Here is a 14,886-nt window from a genome sequence, read left to right as displayed (position 1 = left end):
AAAAGATCCAGTCATAGACGTGTTCTAAAAAGCTAAGTAGCAGTTTGCAACATGCTTGAGACCAAGCTGTAAGCAGAATGTCCCTTTTGTCCCAACTCTTTGAGCTTCCACATTGCTCTTTTTGTCCATGTCCTTTTCCAAGTCTGAACCTGTGTACCCCGGCCCAATGACTCACATGCAATGCAGATTATGAAAAGGTTGTCTGCCTCTTTTCGAGAGGCGGTCCGGTCATCCCTACAGAGGAGTCACTGGTGAGGCCTCTGCTGCGTCGGCCGCGGCGCTTGAGGCGGCATGCAGTCGGGAGCGCGGCGGCCGCACGATCTCGCGGATCAGCCGTGCCGGCGAGTTAAGGCCCGGCAGCGCGCTGAACTTCTCCTTGTACAGCTTGTCCTGCGCCGGCAGCCACGAAAAATTCATTTCTTGACTCCAAGCTTCCAAAATTGACCAAAATGGCATTGAGCATGGCAGTCTGGTCTCTATCGCTCCCAGATGTCAGCTCAAAAAATCATATGGACAAGGTGTCCATGCTGATGGAACCTGCCTGATCTCCATAAATGAAATTAGCAGCTGTGTAATGCCTTAAACAGCAGGGGCTGGCAATGAGTGTGAAGTGCTTGAGAAGCAAGAGAGGGGTGCGCACAAATTCAGTGCTGGTGATCTGCTCTGCCGTCTCCACCAGCTCGCGCACGCCCTCCACCATCGCGCACAGCCCCTCAACCTGCAGCAAACAATACAACATTGTTACCATTTGACAGCATGATGTACGCATGTCCCAGTAGGTGCTAAAGTTCTCACAGGCACCCACTTTCAGAGTAGGGATCAGAGTGTGTGCTTCTCGGCAGCAGTGTCAAGGATGGGAGGGATACAGATCCAGGAGAGGGATCAGTGTGCGCAGCAAGAATGTGATGACAAGCGTGAGTGCAGGGAATTTGCCTGCATGGTGAGGGTGCGGTGGGTGTCCGCCTGGGCCTGCTGCAAGACGCCCACCGCCACCGCCACAGGCTCTGCAAAGCACCATCAAAGTCCCTCAGAGCCACACATGATACTCAGCTCATTCAGGACTCTACTGCATCACCTCTGGGTGCCAGCCACACGATAGCAATGTGACGCAGGAAGGTGCATGAAGGGGTATGCATGCTATATCGTTGTCAAGTAGAGGGGGTGTTGCAACTGGGTCGTATAAATGAGTGGTTCTGTACTCAAAACAAGTGCAGCAGAAAGGGGATCAGCAGCAAAACCTACTGTGTGTGCCTGCACAAGCTGGACAGCAAACTTGCAAATAAGGCTGCAAATGACACAACAATGAGCTACAAGCTGAAAAGTATGCGTGGACGTGCACCCGTCTGCTCTGCCGGTGCCTCGCCGGAGCCGGCTCCCTTCTGGCCTGAGGGAAGCTCCCCATCTGCAGCAGCTGCAGCCTCCGCAGCGACAGCATCTCCCTCAGCTTCAGCTGCGGCTGCGGCTGCCTCGGCAGGAGTGGCTGCTTCGTCACCGTCTGCCGCCGCGTTGCTGTCCTCTGTGGTGCCTCCCTGCAGCAGCTCGTTCCACTCCGCCTCTTCCTGCAGAAACATCAACAGAAGTGTCGCTGCACGCACTTCAACAGATTGCATGCTGCGCTGGTGCTCAAAGAGCCTCAGTGCCCCTCACAAAGGTACAGCATCATGTTATTCTAGCTTCATAGAACTTCTCCTGTTGCAAGGGCTTAGTTGGAGAAAACCATTTTCTCTGACATGATGTCACGTTGATGCCACAAAGGAGGCAACAGCAGGCACAGAAACATATTGTCGTAGCAATATTGACATTGTGCACGAACCTTCTGGAAACGCTCCAAGCGAGCGGTGAGGACGGTCTTCTGGGTCTCCAGCTCAGCGCGGAGCTTCTGTTGGCGCTCGATGCCGGCAGCGGCGGCCGAGGCATCGTCGCCGCACTGCAGCGTTCCGTTGCCCAGAGATACCCTGATGTCATCCATGAATGTGGCCAGCGCCTTCTGCAGCAACTCCACCCCTGGCTGGCCCTTCGCCCTCCTGATCTCATCCTGCAAGAGTAATGCCTCACAATCAGTTCCAGAATATCAGCGATGTGGTTCAGCATGGATGTATTTCAAGGGAAGGTCTGCGGTATGCTGTCACTATTGCTTGCAATTCAGAGAACACTCAAAAAACAACCAGATCTGTCAGACATTTGAGCAGCATCCACAAACGTCAATTCTGCTGGATGCTTGATGGAGGCGTGTTGCATTATTAACTGCACACCTATACAGCTGCCTTGAGACTTCACAACAACATTCAACAGATCATGTGCCTGACAACAGGCACGAATTTACCTGGACCAATATCTCGCACAGGGCGAGCAGCCGATCGTTCTCGCTGGAGCACTCTGCGGGCAGGGATGCCAGCGCAGCATGGGCCGCTTCCACCACATCAACTGCAGGCGGCGGCTGCACAACTGCTACTGCTACTGCTGCAGCTGCTGCACCATCCCCCATCACTTGTGCGCTGCCCAGGTCCCCCTGATCTGATACCTCCCCCTCCCGGCCTGCCCCCTGCACCCCCAATGTAAGCCAGGTGACATGCATATTATATTATATTATATTACCATGTCACGCTTATCCTACCAGAGGCAAGGTCCGTCTGCAGACATGCTGCAGGTTAAGGCTGCTACATATCCTACCCATTAATGGACTCGCCAGATCCATGCAAGACCCAATCAACCGCGGGCACGGTGCTCAAGATTTATACCGCCCCCACCAATTGCGGCCTGACAGAGACCACCTTGAAAAGAGGACCTCAATCAATATCAGCGGTGCAAGGTCTTTGATTGGCAAGCATAACGTGCAGCTGAGGGGAACTGTGAGGGGCGTCTGTGGGCAGCATACATCGGGGGCAGGTCCTTTGGGGCCCGGTTGCACAGAGTCCTCCTCCAGCATCTGCCCTTCCTCGGGCTTCTGCTGGGTCTTGGCCTTCTTTGCGCTGGCTGGAACGTTGGCGCTCTCACCAAGCGGCACCCGCCGCTTACGCTTGAACAGGAAGCCATCCACCTCCACAACCTCATGGGCTGCAGGTGCATGGTGGAACTGTCAGCGCATTGGCTTGCAATAAGTGAGGCATTCAGTGTGTTGATCAAAGCAAGCATGTGTCAAGGCAAGGTTGTGGTGTGGGGTGTGACAGCTCACCTTTGGTGACTCTCCGGACCACTTCCTGGGGTGGGTGCTCCTGCCATATTTCAAGATGTTAGCCTCTGGTTCGCTGGAAGTGTCCAAGGAGTGGGTGTCATTAGTCCACTAGACTGTCTTGGGACAGGTGACATTTTTCCGACTGATGCCTACAGTCAGTTGGAAATGGTGATACCGCACCTCGTTCTCAGTGACACTCAGCTTTAATCTCACAGCTGGTGATTTTCTTGCGTGTTTTCCTTCTATATGGTCGTGGTCTTGTCCAGCCATCCTACAGGAACACATGTTGATTTAAGTCGTGAAATTGCCGGACAGAAGTCCTTCAATTGAACTCAGATACAAAATGCTTACTCTGCCATGACAGTCGTGGATGTTTCGTTTCAAATGTGCAGTAATAGCTCCCTTCGGTACCTCAATGGTTGTGTTGTTGTTGGAATGAACGTTTCGATTGAACTTAAGAGTCTCTGAGCCGGTTCGAAGAGCAACAGCGCAAAACACAGCCGACAAGTTGGTGATGTGCTTGATTTTCCTGTGAGAGGTACAAAGCTGCAGTCAAACCCATGCCTTGCACTAATATTCCCGAGCTTTGCTTGACAGAAAATTTGTTTGTTTGCCACGGGACAGTCGCAGGGCTCGAAAGCGCGGAAAATTTTGCATGTAGGGTTGCAGTGAAGTCAGGGTTTTGAATGTGAGGGCTTTGGGGAGGTTAGACATCTTCAAGTCGACAACGGAAGCTGCCATTGCCCCAAGGCCAGATTGATCTTACTTCATTCCTTGTCCAGGTCAAGCATCAATCGGGCTCGCCTCTAGGTGTCTCCATGCTGCTGTGTGCCAAGTGCTCGCGGTGGCAGACGCGAATTGTCACGTAGCCAACCTTGAAGCCCTCGCAGGCGCGGGCCGTTTCCTTTTCTTCCTCTTTGTGGAAATTCTTAGGGCATCCGATGTACTGCACAGTACATTTCTGTCCTCGGCTTCAATCACTATGACTTGCACGCTTATATTGAAGGATGCCTGAAAATCACCTATTGGTTGAGACGAAGGGGCAAGGAAGGATTGTGAGTTTCGGTGACGTTATAAGCGAGGCAGTGCTAGCAAGGAAGGATCGTGCGTGATATAAGGAGCGTTTCTTTAGCATCAGATCCGTCTCTGAAGCGTGGAGTACGATGCTGCACAGATGAGGACAGTACATGCCGGAGTGCTGTTCATCTACTGTCAAAGTCTGCTTTGGAATCTTGCCGCTCCCCAGATCTGCTTGGCTCAGGTATGTCGCGATGCCAAGTGTGTCCAGTCCTCATAGTACCTTGCAGGGACCCCATGGTAGTTCACTTTTATCTAGTTCCCTGCCTTAGAATGCTTCCCTGCTAAGCAGCATTTCAGTGTAGCTTGATGTAGAAAGACACGGATGCAAGCCTGACATGTTTTGCTCACCTGTGCAGGGAGCACCAGGGACACAAGTGCAAGGTAAAGAGCCACAACACCACCCGCAGAAGCTGTCTCCCGCACAAACAAGCAACCAGTGTGCGCATCCTTTGAATGGTGCCTGACGCAGATAACAGCGCTCTACTCATTGCATGTTGCAGGCAGCAGCGAGTTGGCAGAAGCCCCATTCCCTAGAGCATCCCCAGCGCTGACTGAGAGATTTGCAGCCCTGCCCCTTGTGCCTGCTCCTGCACCTGCCCCAGCACATTCACTGGGGCCCAAGCTGGCAGCTTCAAGCGTCCGCAGCAGTGGCTCAATAACGAATCTGGCAGACACAACAGACAGCGCCACACCAATTCGAAGCATGCCAGGGGCTCCTCAGCAGGTGTTTTCTCAGCTCGCAGCATCGCAATGCAAGAGCATGCATGTCCTTGCAGCGTTGCAAGGCAAGAGCTCACAGTGGTTCTTAACAGCGTTGCAACAACAGCTGTACATTGAGGTCCAGAAGCATTGCAAGTCAACAGCTGCACAATTAAGAGTTGAAGGGCCTGCAGCAGTCCTTTAAATGATACAGGCCGGCTATATGATGGAAGTGCTCAAGCTGCCTCTAACCACAGCACTTGGAAGCTCATGATATGCATGCATCTAGCACAGCAGCAGGACAGTACTCAAGTCAGTGTTTGCATGCTCTGTGCAGGCAAATGCAGGCCTAGACACCACAACGCCCAGCGCAGGAACGGGCCAGTCAGGGCTGCTGGCTCTGGACGGGACAGGGTCTGGGGGCGGGGTGTATTCAGGGGGCGATAGCATATCAGGGCAGGGGGCATCCCCTGTGGGTGGCGGCAGCTCAGCGGGCGTAGGAGACGTCTCGGGTTCAACTTCGTTTGGGAATCCTGGCGGACTGGTCTTTGACGGCGCCGGCAACATTGTGTCTGGCGTGCAGTCTGCCTTTGGAGACGTGCCATCCACATACACTGGCCGACAGGTGATACACATCTAGCCACAGTTGACTGCGTGTATGCAAGGTGTTTAATTGTGCTTCTGGGTGGGACGTGTCTTGCATATTGCACGCATTGCATGTAAAATAGCCCTTTCTTCTTACACGGCGCTCACATTCGTGTATGCTATAATGGTATTTTGATTTGCATGGTCTGCTCATACAGTTGAAATTGATATCAAGCTGCGAGCTCTTTCAGACCATGTCATTATGCCTTGAGCATTGCAATTTCCTCTCTTCCTGAGCCGACACTGCGGTTGCATGATGCTCTGCATTGATGTCAATTTTCAGGCAGGAAATGCACAGAGACAGTGTTGATGTATGTGGTTGCTGCTGCAGGAGTGGCCTGAGCTGGTGAGCACTAATGCACTGGTGGCGAAAGCAAAGCTCCAGGGAGAGACGGGCCTGAATGTGCTCCTTGTGCCTAAGGGCAGCGTAGTCACCACTGACTACAGAGCTGATCGGATACGAATCTACTTCGACCCTGCCACATACCTGGTGGTGCAGCCACGGCCGTCTGTTGGATGACATGACTCAGCAGAGTACTGTAGACTGCTTCCCTTATTGCTTGTATTGATCCGACTGATGTTGCACGGTTCAGATGCACTTACAGCTTGCAATGGTTGATAGTACTGCGCAATTCTAGGGTATTTTAGCAAGTAGCAGAGCTTTAAGCTAGCTGGAGTGCGTCGTATAATTGGAGTTCCTCAATGCACAGATCTGGATTGGGTGTCTGCTTACGGGTGCCAAAGTTGATCAATGCATGAGCAGACTCAAGAGATGACAATCAGTGAAATTCAGCGTTTAGGTGACAACAAAATAGACATGTATCATACACTTGAGGACCTACTGCAGATATGGTAGGGCCATGTAACAATAGTAGCTCACACAACTCTCCGATGAAACCAGAGCCTCAATACACAGGTCATACAGTGCTGGCCTTGAACTCACCAGCTTAATTGGCGCGCCTCAATTTAAACTTAAGCACATGACAACCCTTGAACAACTCATCGGATGACAACGACAGATGGACGGGCAGATGACTAATCAGCTGACTCATGAAGTGCCACTTACGCACAATGGGTACCGACAGGTGGACTCACGAGGGCCCTTTTCTTGCCGCGCGCATTTTGGACGCTGCTTGCCGGCTGCAGCGACTGTTGCCGGGACACTAGCGCGGCGGCCGCTTGGTCGATAAAGCCCGGGTCGCGGCGCGCCAGGCTGTCATAGATCAGCACCGATGCGAGCGCATCCAACGCGGCGTACGTCAGCTGCCGCTCCGACAGCGGCCGCCGATTCCACCTATTGAGACACCAATCATCTTCTCGTCACACACAGTAAAAGTCCAGAAGCACAAAGAACCCGGTGTTTGCTTTTGCGGGGCATGCAGGGCTTTTTCCCTGTCAATAAGTGCTTAAACCCTTTTCTTGCAAAGGGTATAGGCAGGGATTCTGGAGCACCACGAATTTTCTGCAGGCATAAGCATGCAGCCCCCACAGAAATCAATGCAAGACATGCTGTAGGTACAACAATGCATAGCCTCCTCGTGCCTTGCGGGACATCAGCCGTTACGCCCCGCATGTTCCTTGATAATGGCATGCAGCGGGCATCGCGTATGATGTGCTGCAGTGGCTGGGAGAGAGGCTTGAGGGTTACCGGCTCATCTGCATGGATTTGTCAAGCGGTCTGCCCAAGCATGCCTCCGCCATGGCAGACAGGCCAGGGCCATGCTTCTTCTGCACTGCCTGCATGCCCTGGTCAGGCCACCAGACAAGATCCGTTCACAGCGCTTCCCCTTACATGTATTCATGCAGACACAGCAAAATAACTGCAAGCCATGTTAAATTAAGATTGAGCTGCACGATGGGCAGTGGACAGCCACCAGTTGAGCAGCCTCGCTCTGTGAGAAGGCGCTGCCAAGCTCCAGAAGGCCTCTACAATTCGTGAAAGCCTGCGACAGAACCACAGCAGTCCACTTTACTGGCCGAACATTAGATGCAAACAGCGGGGACCAACCCTGTTCTTTCCTCAGACGATGTGAGGACAACATCTGAGACGCTGAACACACTTTTCAGTGTTCCACAGAACTGATGCAAAGCCAATGTTCACTGGAAGAGAAATTGCCATGACTGCGCAAGATGAACATATTTGACAAACGTGTTGCTGGACGCACCTAAATGTTAGATTTCTCAGAACTGGAAAACGCTTAGGTGTAATAAAAGAAATTTGTCGTTGCAATTCAATTGGCCCCGGCTGGCGGGGGGCGGTGAAAATACTGAGCACTATGCCCACGGGTGATTGGGTCTTGCTTGCATCTGGCAAGTCTAACCAGGGGTAGGATTGTGGCAAATCTTTAGCTGTCTCTTATACCTTTAGATTTCACCTTTAACTGCAGCTTGTCTGCAGGACGCACCTTGCCTCTTGGCGTGATAGAAATATTAAAATTTCAACTGCCAATCAACCATATCCATATCAGATGTCCAGCATTACCTGGATGGCTGGGAAGCTTCTCGCCAGCTGTCCGATGTCCTCCACGACGCCGACGCCGGCCTTGATGACATCATTGCTGCACAGGAGCATTGTCAAAAGTGCGTCCAGCTGCGCTACTTGATGCAGCGCTGCCATATCCAGCACCACCACATGCCGCCTCGATGCAATCTGCAACAACAGAATGCCCTTGATTCAGTACGAACGAGGAGTCTGCAAGTATTCAAGCTCAGAATGTTAGTGAGCACATGTAACAGGATTCCCTCAAGCTACTGGCATTTGCCAAGAATCTAGTGAACCCCCAGATGCAGCACACTGGTTGACACAACAAAGCGCCCACCGAGAGGCCATATTTGAATCCAGGGATTTTTGGGCGGCATGACCGGCTCACAGACCCACAAGTTGTAAGATCATCAAGAGCAAGCCAGCGCTGCTGCATTGTGGATAGTACAAGAGAGATTACACCAATATCTCTGTAAAAGCTGCAAAATCAGCAGATTGATTCTGTACACGTCCTGTGAAGAAGAGTAAGTCCTCAAAGGGACTCTGAAGGCCCCCAATAATGCACTTTTGAGTGGATCGCATTTTATCGCATTGTACTGGCCAGAAATAAAGTGCTATAAAATGCTCGCATTCTATTTAAATCTCGCATCAATCGCATTATCGCATGCGGTGACCCTGGTTCAAAGTGGACCATGGCTTTGCTCCCGAGAACGTCACGCGGCAGTTGATGCTGCACATCATGTGAGGGGCAAAGAGGGCAACAAGACCACCATAATGGAGCGCTATGCAGGATACTTGGACTGGGAGGGAGCCTGCAAAGCTGAAGACAGTTTTGCAATTGCAAATGACTTATATTCAATGCAGAATGGTCTGAGTCACCTGCAGCAGGCTGACTGGCGGGTGGCGGTCGGAGCCGCGGCGACTCTCGGTGCACGGTTCCCACTCGCAATCCAATCCCAGCACGGCAGCTTCCTCCAGTAGGGAAGCTGCCTGAGCGAGGCCTGCCGCGCTGTCCACGAAATGCACGGCGTCCGGCGGCAGCGGAAGCTGCAGGTAGGTGGCCGACCTGGCCGCCAGCACATTCTAATCAGATACTGTAGTGCTCACTCTAAAACCCACACCCCCGGCGGTGCGGGAAACTTTTCAAAGCAACTTTTAGGGGTCGTCCTGACTTCAAAAATACCAGGGCCATGCTCCATTGGATTGGGCTTGTCGAGAGCCTTCCGAACCTGGTCTCAAAGTTATCATAGAATTTAGCATTTTCAGTAATCACGTTTTCTTCATGTTTCTCTGAGCGTGAGTCAGCAAGCAGGCCACTTGCAGGAGTCCACCCGACCTGGTCGCCTCGTCAGCCGCCAGGTCAGCAGGGTCCACTTGTAGCACCGCAGGGTCCAGGCCGAAATTGACCACTGCATACTCTCGCGCCAGAGAAGGTTCGCCCATCAACACCATGTCCCTGAGCAGCCGCTCCTGCACCCCAGAAAGAAGTTACTCCATTAAAAACTCTCAACTTAGCATTTGAATACAAGGTAAACTGTCGCTCCAGGAGGAAAGCAGAGCTTTGAAAATCCTTCTACTGATTTCGTATATGCCCAACACGTAATCACGCCTGAAGGCAATGCAACTGTATAGAGCTTCTTTCACATTAAAGCTCAGGGGGGAAAGGAAATGACAAAAATGCTCCCAGAAAGCCCACGTGGCAGCACATGAACAGCTGTGCGACAGCTCTGCTATTGCAGCATGCATGAAGAGAGCTTGCCTGTAGTTGGCGGTCGTCCTTCACATAATGGCAGGCCTGTGCCCACAGCTGCTTCTTAGAGAGGCTGGCCAGGGTGTCCTCCCTCTGCATCCGCTCCAAGTCAGGGAACTCTGCCTCCAGGCCCAGCGCCTTGGCAGCCTGGAGAGCATTCTTCAACTTGCCCCGCTCTATGCAGTGCTTCACCAGTGCCACCTGCACCCCAGCCATAGTCCCCAATTCATCAGTGCTGCAGGGAATAATCACACAAGCACAAAACCCCTTTGTCATCCTGGCGAGGCGAGGTGCGCAATTAGAAGCTTGCAGCTGTGTGGGTACAGAGTACAGAGTGCAGAGAGCAGGGTGCACAACAAAAGTCTCCGAATCTCCCTCTCTGTTGCCCTGCATCCTGGTTCTGCAGCTATTTGGGGGTCTCCAAAAGGTACAAGCAGGCTTGCATGCAAGAATCAAGGCAAAGCGATTAGCAGGTCATGTTCTGAGTGGAAGATGGTGCCTTTGCTGAGGGAACACAGATGAGGAGGAGGACAGGACATCAGGCACAGGATGCAGAGTGTTTGATACACTCTCAGAAATGTCATGCTGCTCTCCATATTGTAGCAGCCAAAAGAAATTACTTGGAGCTCATATTTGCAGCACTGGGCCCAGTCTTTGGCCAGGGACAGCTGCCCAGCATCCACCAGCTTCTCCATGACTTCCTTGGTCTGAAAATATGTCGAGGCGAGGCTCCTGAACTGCATTGCTGTGACCATGGCCGGCGACATGGTCTTGGTCGTTTCCAACAGTGCGAAAATGCGCCTCGCAAGCTCTGCCTCAAAATTTTCAAAAGTTGCAAAGCTGGGCGCTGCTTGTAAGTCTCCAATGGCCTGTGTTGCCTCCCACAAGCTGTTCTCGCTGAAATCCAAACCCTGCCAGACACACCACACAATCATAGACTGCACCTGCCGTGGGGATTTGATATGCAGGAGAATGCTGCTTACCATGTTCATCTTCCCTATGTGTTCCTCGGCGGTCTTCTTCAGAATTTGAACGAAGTTTGGAGCTGAAGAACTTGCCAGGTCATCAGTAGTCATGACAGGGATGAGTACAAAGGTTAGAGGTGGTCATTGCAGCTTGCCTGCGCCAGTTTGACAGCCAGTCTCGCGTTCTCTGGGTTGAGCAACTTCCAGTAGAGCGCCGCAGCTGTGTAAAGCACTGTCTGTGGGACCGGCTCGGCCTTTCGAGCCAGTTCTTGCAGGCAGTCTAGCATGGCATGCGCAACTGGAATCGCCGGGGATTCATCCTCGCTCTCTGTGATGTGCGAGACGCATGCGCAGATGAAAGACATTGCCTCAGATGGCACCACCTGCTTGGCACAGATTTCCTCAGGCAGAGCAAATGTCCTGCATGCCATTGCTTGTGTTCTCCCTTTCTAACGATGTGATCAGGCACATGTAGAGCTGAGATAGATGTGCCTGCGACATTTCAACCTAGCCTGGAAGTTGCACTGGGATGTGGCAAAATGGAAGCAAAAATTGGAGCATGCACCTGGCTCAAGCAGTGGTCCAAGAACTTCCTCATCTGCCCGCCGGCCCCATTTGTCTGCTGAAAATGCTCGCCCGCTGCCTTCACAAACTCGCTGATGTTTTCTTTTGCCACATGCGCTCTTGCCTCAGCCCAGTCGCTGGCCCTCAGGGCAGCCACTCCCCCAGTGGCAATCGCTGGAAATACCTTTTGCAGGTCATTAGAGATGACGATCTGGCATGCCTGCTTCAGATGGCCCCCAGCCACGCACAAACTCACCAGTGCTACCTGCAAGAAGATTTCGCAGATGTAATCAATCAGATTGCCTCCTTCACCAATCAAGAGTCTAAGGCATGGAAAGCTGAAATACAAGTCGAAGGCCCAGGGCATCATGCAGCAGCTTGAGCAGTGATGCAGCCTTGCAGGTGGGCAGTTAAGATCAACAATGCAGCAATCATGGCATGGCAAGCGAAGTAGTGCATGCATGAGAGCATGAGTTTGCAGCATAAAATCAACCTGCATGTCACGGCCTGATTGGGCAGCCCACTGCATTGCCAGCTGAATCTGGCCGGCTGCCACCAGCTTCTCCAAAACCTCCTTTGTCTGGAAGTACTCGGCGCCCAGTTCCCCAAACTGCTCAGCCATCGACAGGGCAGGCTTCATGCTCTTGCTGCTGTCTAGCAGGGCCAGCAGGCGCCTGGCCAACTCCCTCTGAAACTCCTTGTAGGTTGCAAATTTGGGCGAGGCTGGCACAGCAATTTCAGATGCTTGTGAGGCCTCCCAGAGGCTTTGCTCTGTGAATTGAAATCCCTGGTGGCATGCATGACAATCCCTTAGAGGCATGCACAGTGCACTCCCGACAAGCAGCTCTGCATTGTGACAAAACTTCAGAGATTGAGCAGTAGGCACTTGGTAGCTTGCCTGTGCGAGCTTTACAGCCAGTCTGGAGTGAGCAGGATCAAGCAGCTGCCAGAACAGGGCTACAGCGCTGGAGAGCGCTTGCTGTGTCAGCGCTGTCTGTAGACCGACGTTTGCAGGGATGCAGTCTAGAAGAGCATGTGCGAGTGTGTTTGCGTCAGGCTGGTGCTCAATGTCTGGGCGGATTTGCTCCACACAGTCACAGACAAAGGACAGAGTCCGTGTTTGATCCTCCTGTTCCACCCCATCACATCCTTATTTAGGAGCAAGTGATGGCGGAAGGGACCTTCTTGTAAGCATGCATGCAGCTTTCGCACCTGTTGAAGGCATTTGTAGAGACGATTGACCAGACCTTCACCTCCACGACCGCCCGTGCTCTTTAAATATTGAAAGACTCCCTTCACGAATTGATCCGCATCTCTCTGTGAAGCGAACTGCTCATTTCTAGCCCACAGAATTGCTGGATCTAGCGACAAATCTACACTGGTCATGTCAAGGTTTGCATGTGTGATTTCTTCAAGTCTCACTTTGCACGCAACGTGGCCAGCAGCGCGTCCAAAACGCAGGGCTTGCTTTTGCCTGCTATTCAAGATCACTTCGAAACCAAGCAGCGCAGATAAGGAGGATGAAGAAGGCTTTCGATCAACAATTGGTCTTAATGACCGGTTCAGTATTAGCCTGAACATATATACTGCCTGCACAAATTATATCCTGTTCGACTTTCATTCTCTTCGGATGTAGGCACTTGGGGGAAGTTGCTATGGTGATCGGTGAGTCATCGTTTGAGATAAGATTTGGCTGCTGATCTTGTGCTCTGAATTGCTACTTTACTCAATTTGTGAGTTTATTCCTTGGTGTTCAATACATTTTGCAGCCATGTTAGTGGCAGGCAAGCAGCTCGTGAGCCTGCAATCTTACAGCGCGTCAACTTCTTGTTCTAGTTCGCATCGGTGCCCGCTCGTTTGCAGAGCTGGAATCTTGCATCAGAGCCAGCGATCTTTCTTAGGAACAAAAAGCGTAACACCACAGCGTGTACAGATCCCCTTGCGACGCAATGGACCAGCTCCATTGCAGTCTACAGCAACACTAGACAACTACGTTGCAGATGTTCCAGTCCCTGGCCAGACGGTGTGGTTTTCCACTCTGTATTTGACGTGTTCCAAGAAGTGATATTTCAGATATTATCAAGGAAATTATTTTTATATCTGTTTATATCTTTTGCAGAGGAGATGTCGCTACACCATTGACAATAAACCTGAGTCGACCTATTTCCTGAATGTGTGCTGGCCACCTGCAGTCGAAGTGGTACGCGCTGGTGGCGAATGCAGAGTTTATGCTGCACGACGTCCAGAACGAGGCTTTTGCAGAGCAGCTGCGCGAGAGGGTGCGCCTCTTCGGGGAGAAGGAGAGGAAACAGGACTTCTTCCTGGTCTGCGAGCCCACATGGCTTGACAAACAGTTCCCGCAGGAGGCCAAGCGAGTAGGCAGGCCTTGCGTCGCCCTGGTCTCCACAGACAAGATCTGGATCACGTGAGCGCCCCTCCATGTATTCCAATCTTAATTTTCTTGCCTGACATTCTTTGCTACACGTGGGCACTTGCATGAATGACATGTCGTTCAGTACATGGTGAAGTGATTCTGGTCTGTAGTCGGCTGCATGCAGACCACACTCATATGTGAGAAAGTGAGTCATGGACAGCCATGCGCCACTAAGCTTCTGTTATGCGTCCATGTTTCAATCTCAAAATGATTTCACATCGGGGCGCAGGTTCATGAAGCTGCGGCTGGATCGGGTCATGAAGCTAGATTTGGGGGAGCTGACGCCAGAACAGGCGCTAGACGCTGGCGCACCGTACCCAGAGTTCCCTCCTCTGGACCGCACCAAGTGGACCGCCCCCTACTCCCCCTACAAGCCCGGCTGGTGGAACGCCTTCGAGCCAGCTGTCTTCTTCAACAACTGCCAGTAATTCTCCTGTGGAGTGCATGCATCTGCAGCAAGCCATCGCAACACCCAAGCCATCGCAAAGGCCTGCAGGATCTGAATTAATTGAAGCCGGACTCCAAAGGCTACCTCAGGAGCTGCTTGGGGATGCCATGCTTCTTATTGGAAAGCTCAGTGTAGTTTCGGGTCAGTAAGGGAGTTTTGTGCCACTGCGCCTGTCAATGTCATAGGTGGACAGCAGGGGTTTGGATGCGAATACTGGAAAGAAGATGTTCCTGCATTGCATCTGTTCAAGTGCAGCCTGCAAAAGAGCAGAACAATATATGAATGACATGAAAGTGCACAGCAGCCAGGTCATCGATGCAGGCATTCTAGAAACAAATTTGTCTTTTTGCAGAACATGGGTTGCAGCAGTACCAAAGGCCTCCCATGAAGAGTTGTGCCTGCCCGCAAATAAGGCACATCAGTACCATGTAGCACAAGCAAAGTCTTTTGGACGCCAGCCAGTGAATGGCCGGACGGCCAATATTGGGACCTTGCAGGAGGAATCTCTCCCAGAGAATTAGGGATCGCATGAGCATCCTCATGAGGATGGGGGGCGTTTTCCCTGATCAGGGAAAACGTTTGGCCTTACAATATGACAAGGTTTTCATGCGATGGCGTTTATGATAGCAAAATTTGAAGCATGTGCC

General features: G+C 52.0%; 4 protein-coding genes across 4 annotated transcripts; 2 read left to right on the top strand and 2 right to left on the bottom strand.

Annotated features, from left to right (window-relative positions):
- Window positions 1-234: 234 nt before the first annotated feature.
- Window positions 235-3,219, bottom strand: COCSUDRAFT_60470 (hypothetical protein; the record flags this gene model as incomplete). Its single annotated transcript, XM_005642765.1, has 8 exons — window positions 235-390; window positions 641-718; window positions 988-1,004; window positions 1,340-1,559; window positions 1,814-2,035; window positions 2,324-2,542; window positions 2,876-3,054; window positions 3,192-3,219. The coding sequence occupies 8 exons, from the start codon at window positions 3,217-3,219 to the stop codon at window positions 235-237; spliced, it is 1,119 nt and encodes a 372-aa protein (XP_005642822.1).
- Window positions 3,220-4,955: 1,736 nt separating this feature from the next.
- Window positions 4,956-6,116, top strand: COCSUDRAFT_60469 (hypothetical protein; the record flags this gene model as incomplete). Its single annotated transcript, XM_005642764.1, has 3 exons — window positions 4,956-4,976; window positions 5,289-5,576; window positions 5,928-6,116. 3 exons carry the CDS (start codon window positions 4,956-4,958, stop codon window positions 6,114-6,116), a joined length of 498 nt encoding a protein of 165 aa, XP_005642821.1.
- Window positions 6,117-6,658: 542 nt separating this feature from the next.
- On the bottom strand, window positions 6,659-12,936 carry COCSUDRAFT_68365 (hypothetical protein; the record flags this gene model as incomplete). Its single annotated transcript, XM_005642763.1, has 13 exons — window positions 12,570-12,936; window positions 12,256-12,486; window positions 11,851-12,144; window positions 11,359-11,622; window positions 10,964-11,176; window positions 10,449-10,739; window positions 9,862-10,029; window positions 9,415-9,548; window positions 8,958-9,144; window positions 8,079-8,246; window positions 7,471-7,539; window positions 7,245-7,342; window positions 6,659-6,890 (listed from the first exon to the last, which is right to left on the bottom strand). Exons 1-13 carry the CDS (start codon window positions 12,741-12,743, stop codon window positions 6,659-6,661), a joined length of 2,523 nt encoding a protein of 840 aa, XP_005642820.1. The 5' UTR covers window positions 12,744-12,936.
- Window positions 12,937-13,128: 192 nt separating this feature from the next.
- Window positions 13,129-14,219, top strand: COCSUDRAFT_60467 (hypothetical protein; the record flags this gene model as incomplete). Its single annotated transcript, XM_005642762.1, has 3 exons — window positions 13,129-13,152; window positions 13,550-13,782; window positions 14,021-14,219. 3 exons carry the CDS (start codon window positions 13,129-13,131, stop codon window positions 14,217-14,219), a joined length of 456 nt encoding a protein of 151 aa, XP_005642819.1.
- Window positions 14,220-14,886: the final 667 nt, after the last annotated feature.

Source organism: Coccomyxa subellipsoidea, assembly GCF_000258705.1.
Source record: "Coccomyxa subellipsoidea C-169, whole genome shotgun sequence".
Classification (NCBI taxonomy): Eukaryota; Viridiplantae; Chlorophyta; class Trebouxiophyceae; family Coccomyxaceae; genus Coccomyxa; species Coccomyxa subellipsoidea.
The sequence above is the reverse complement of the archived record's forward strand: the minus strand, read 5'-3'. Positions and strand labels throughout refer to the sequence as shown.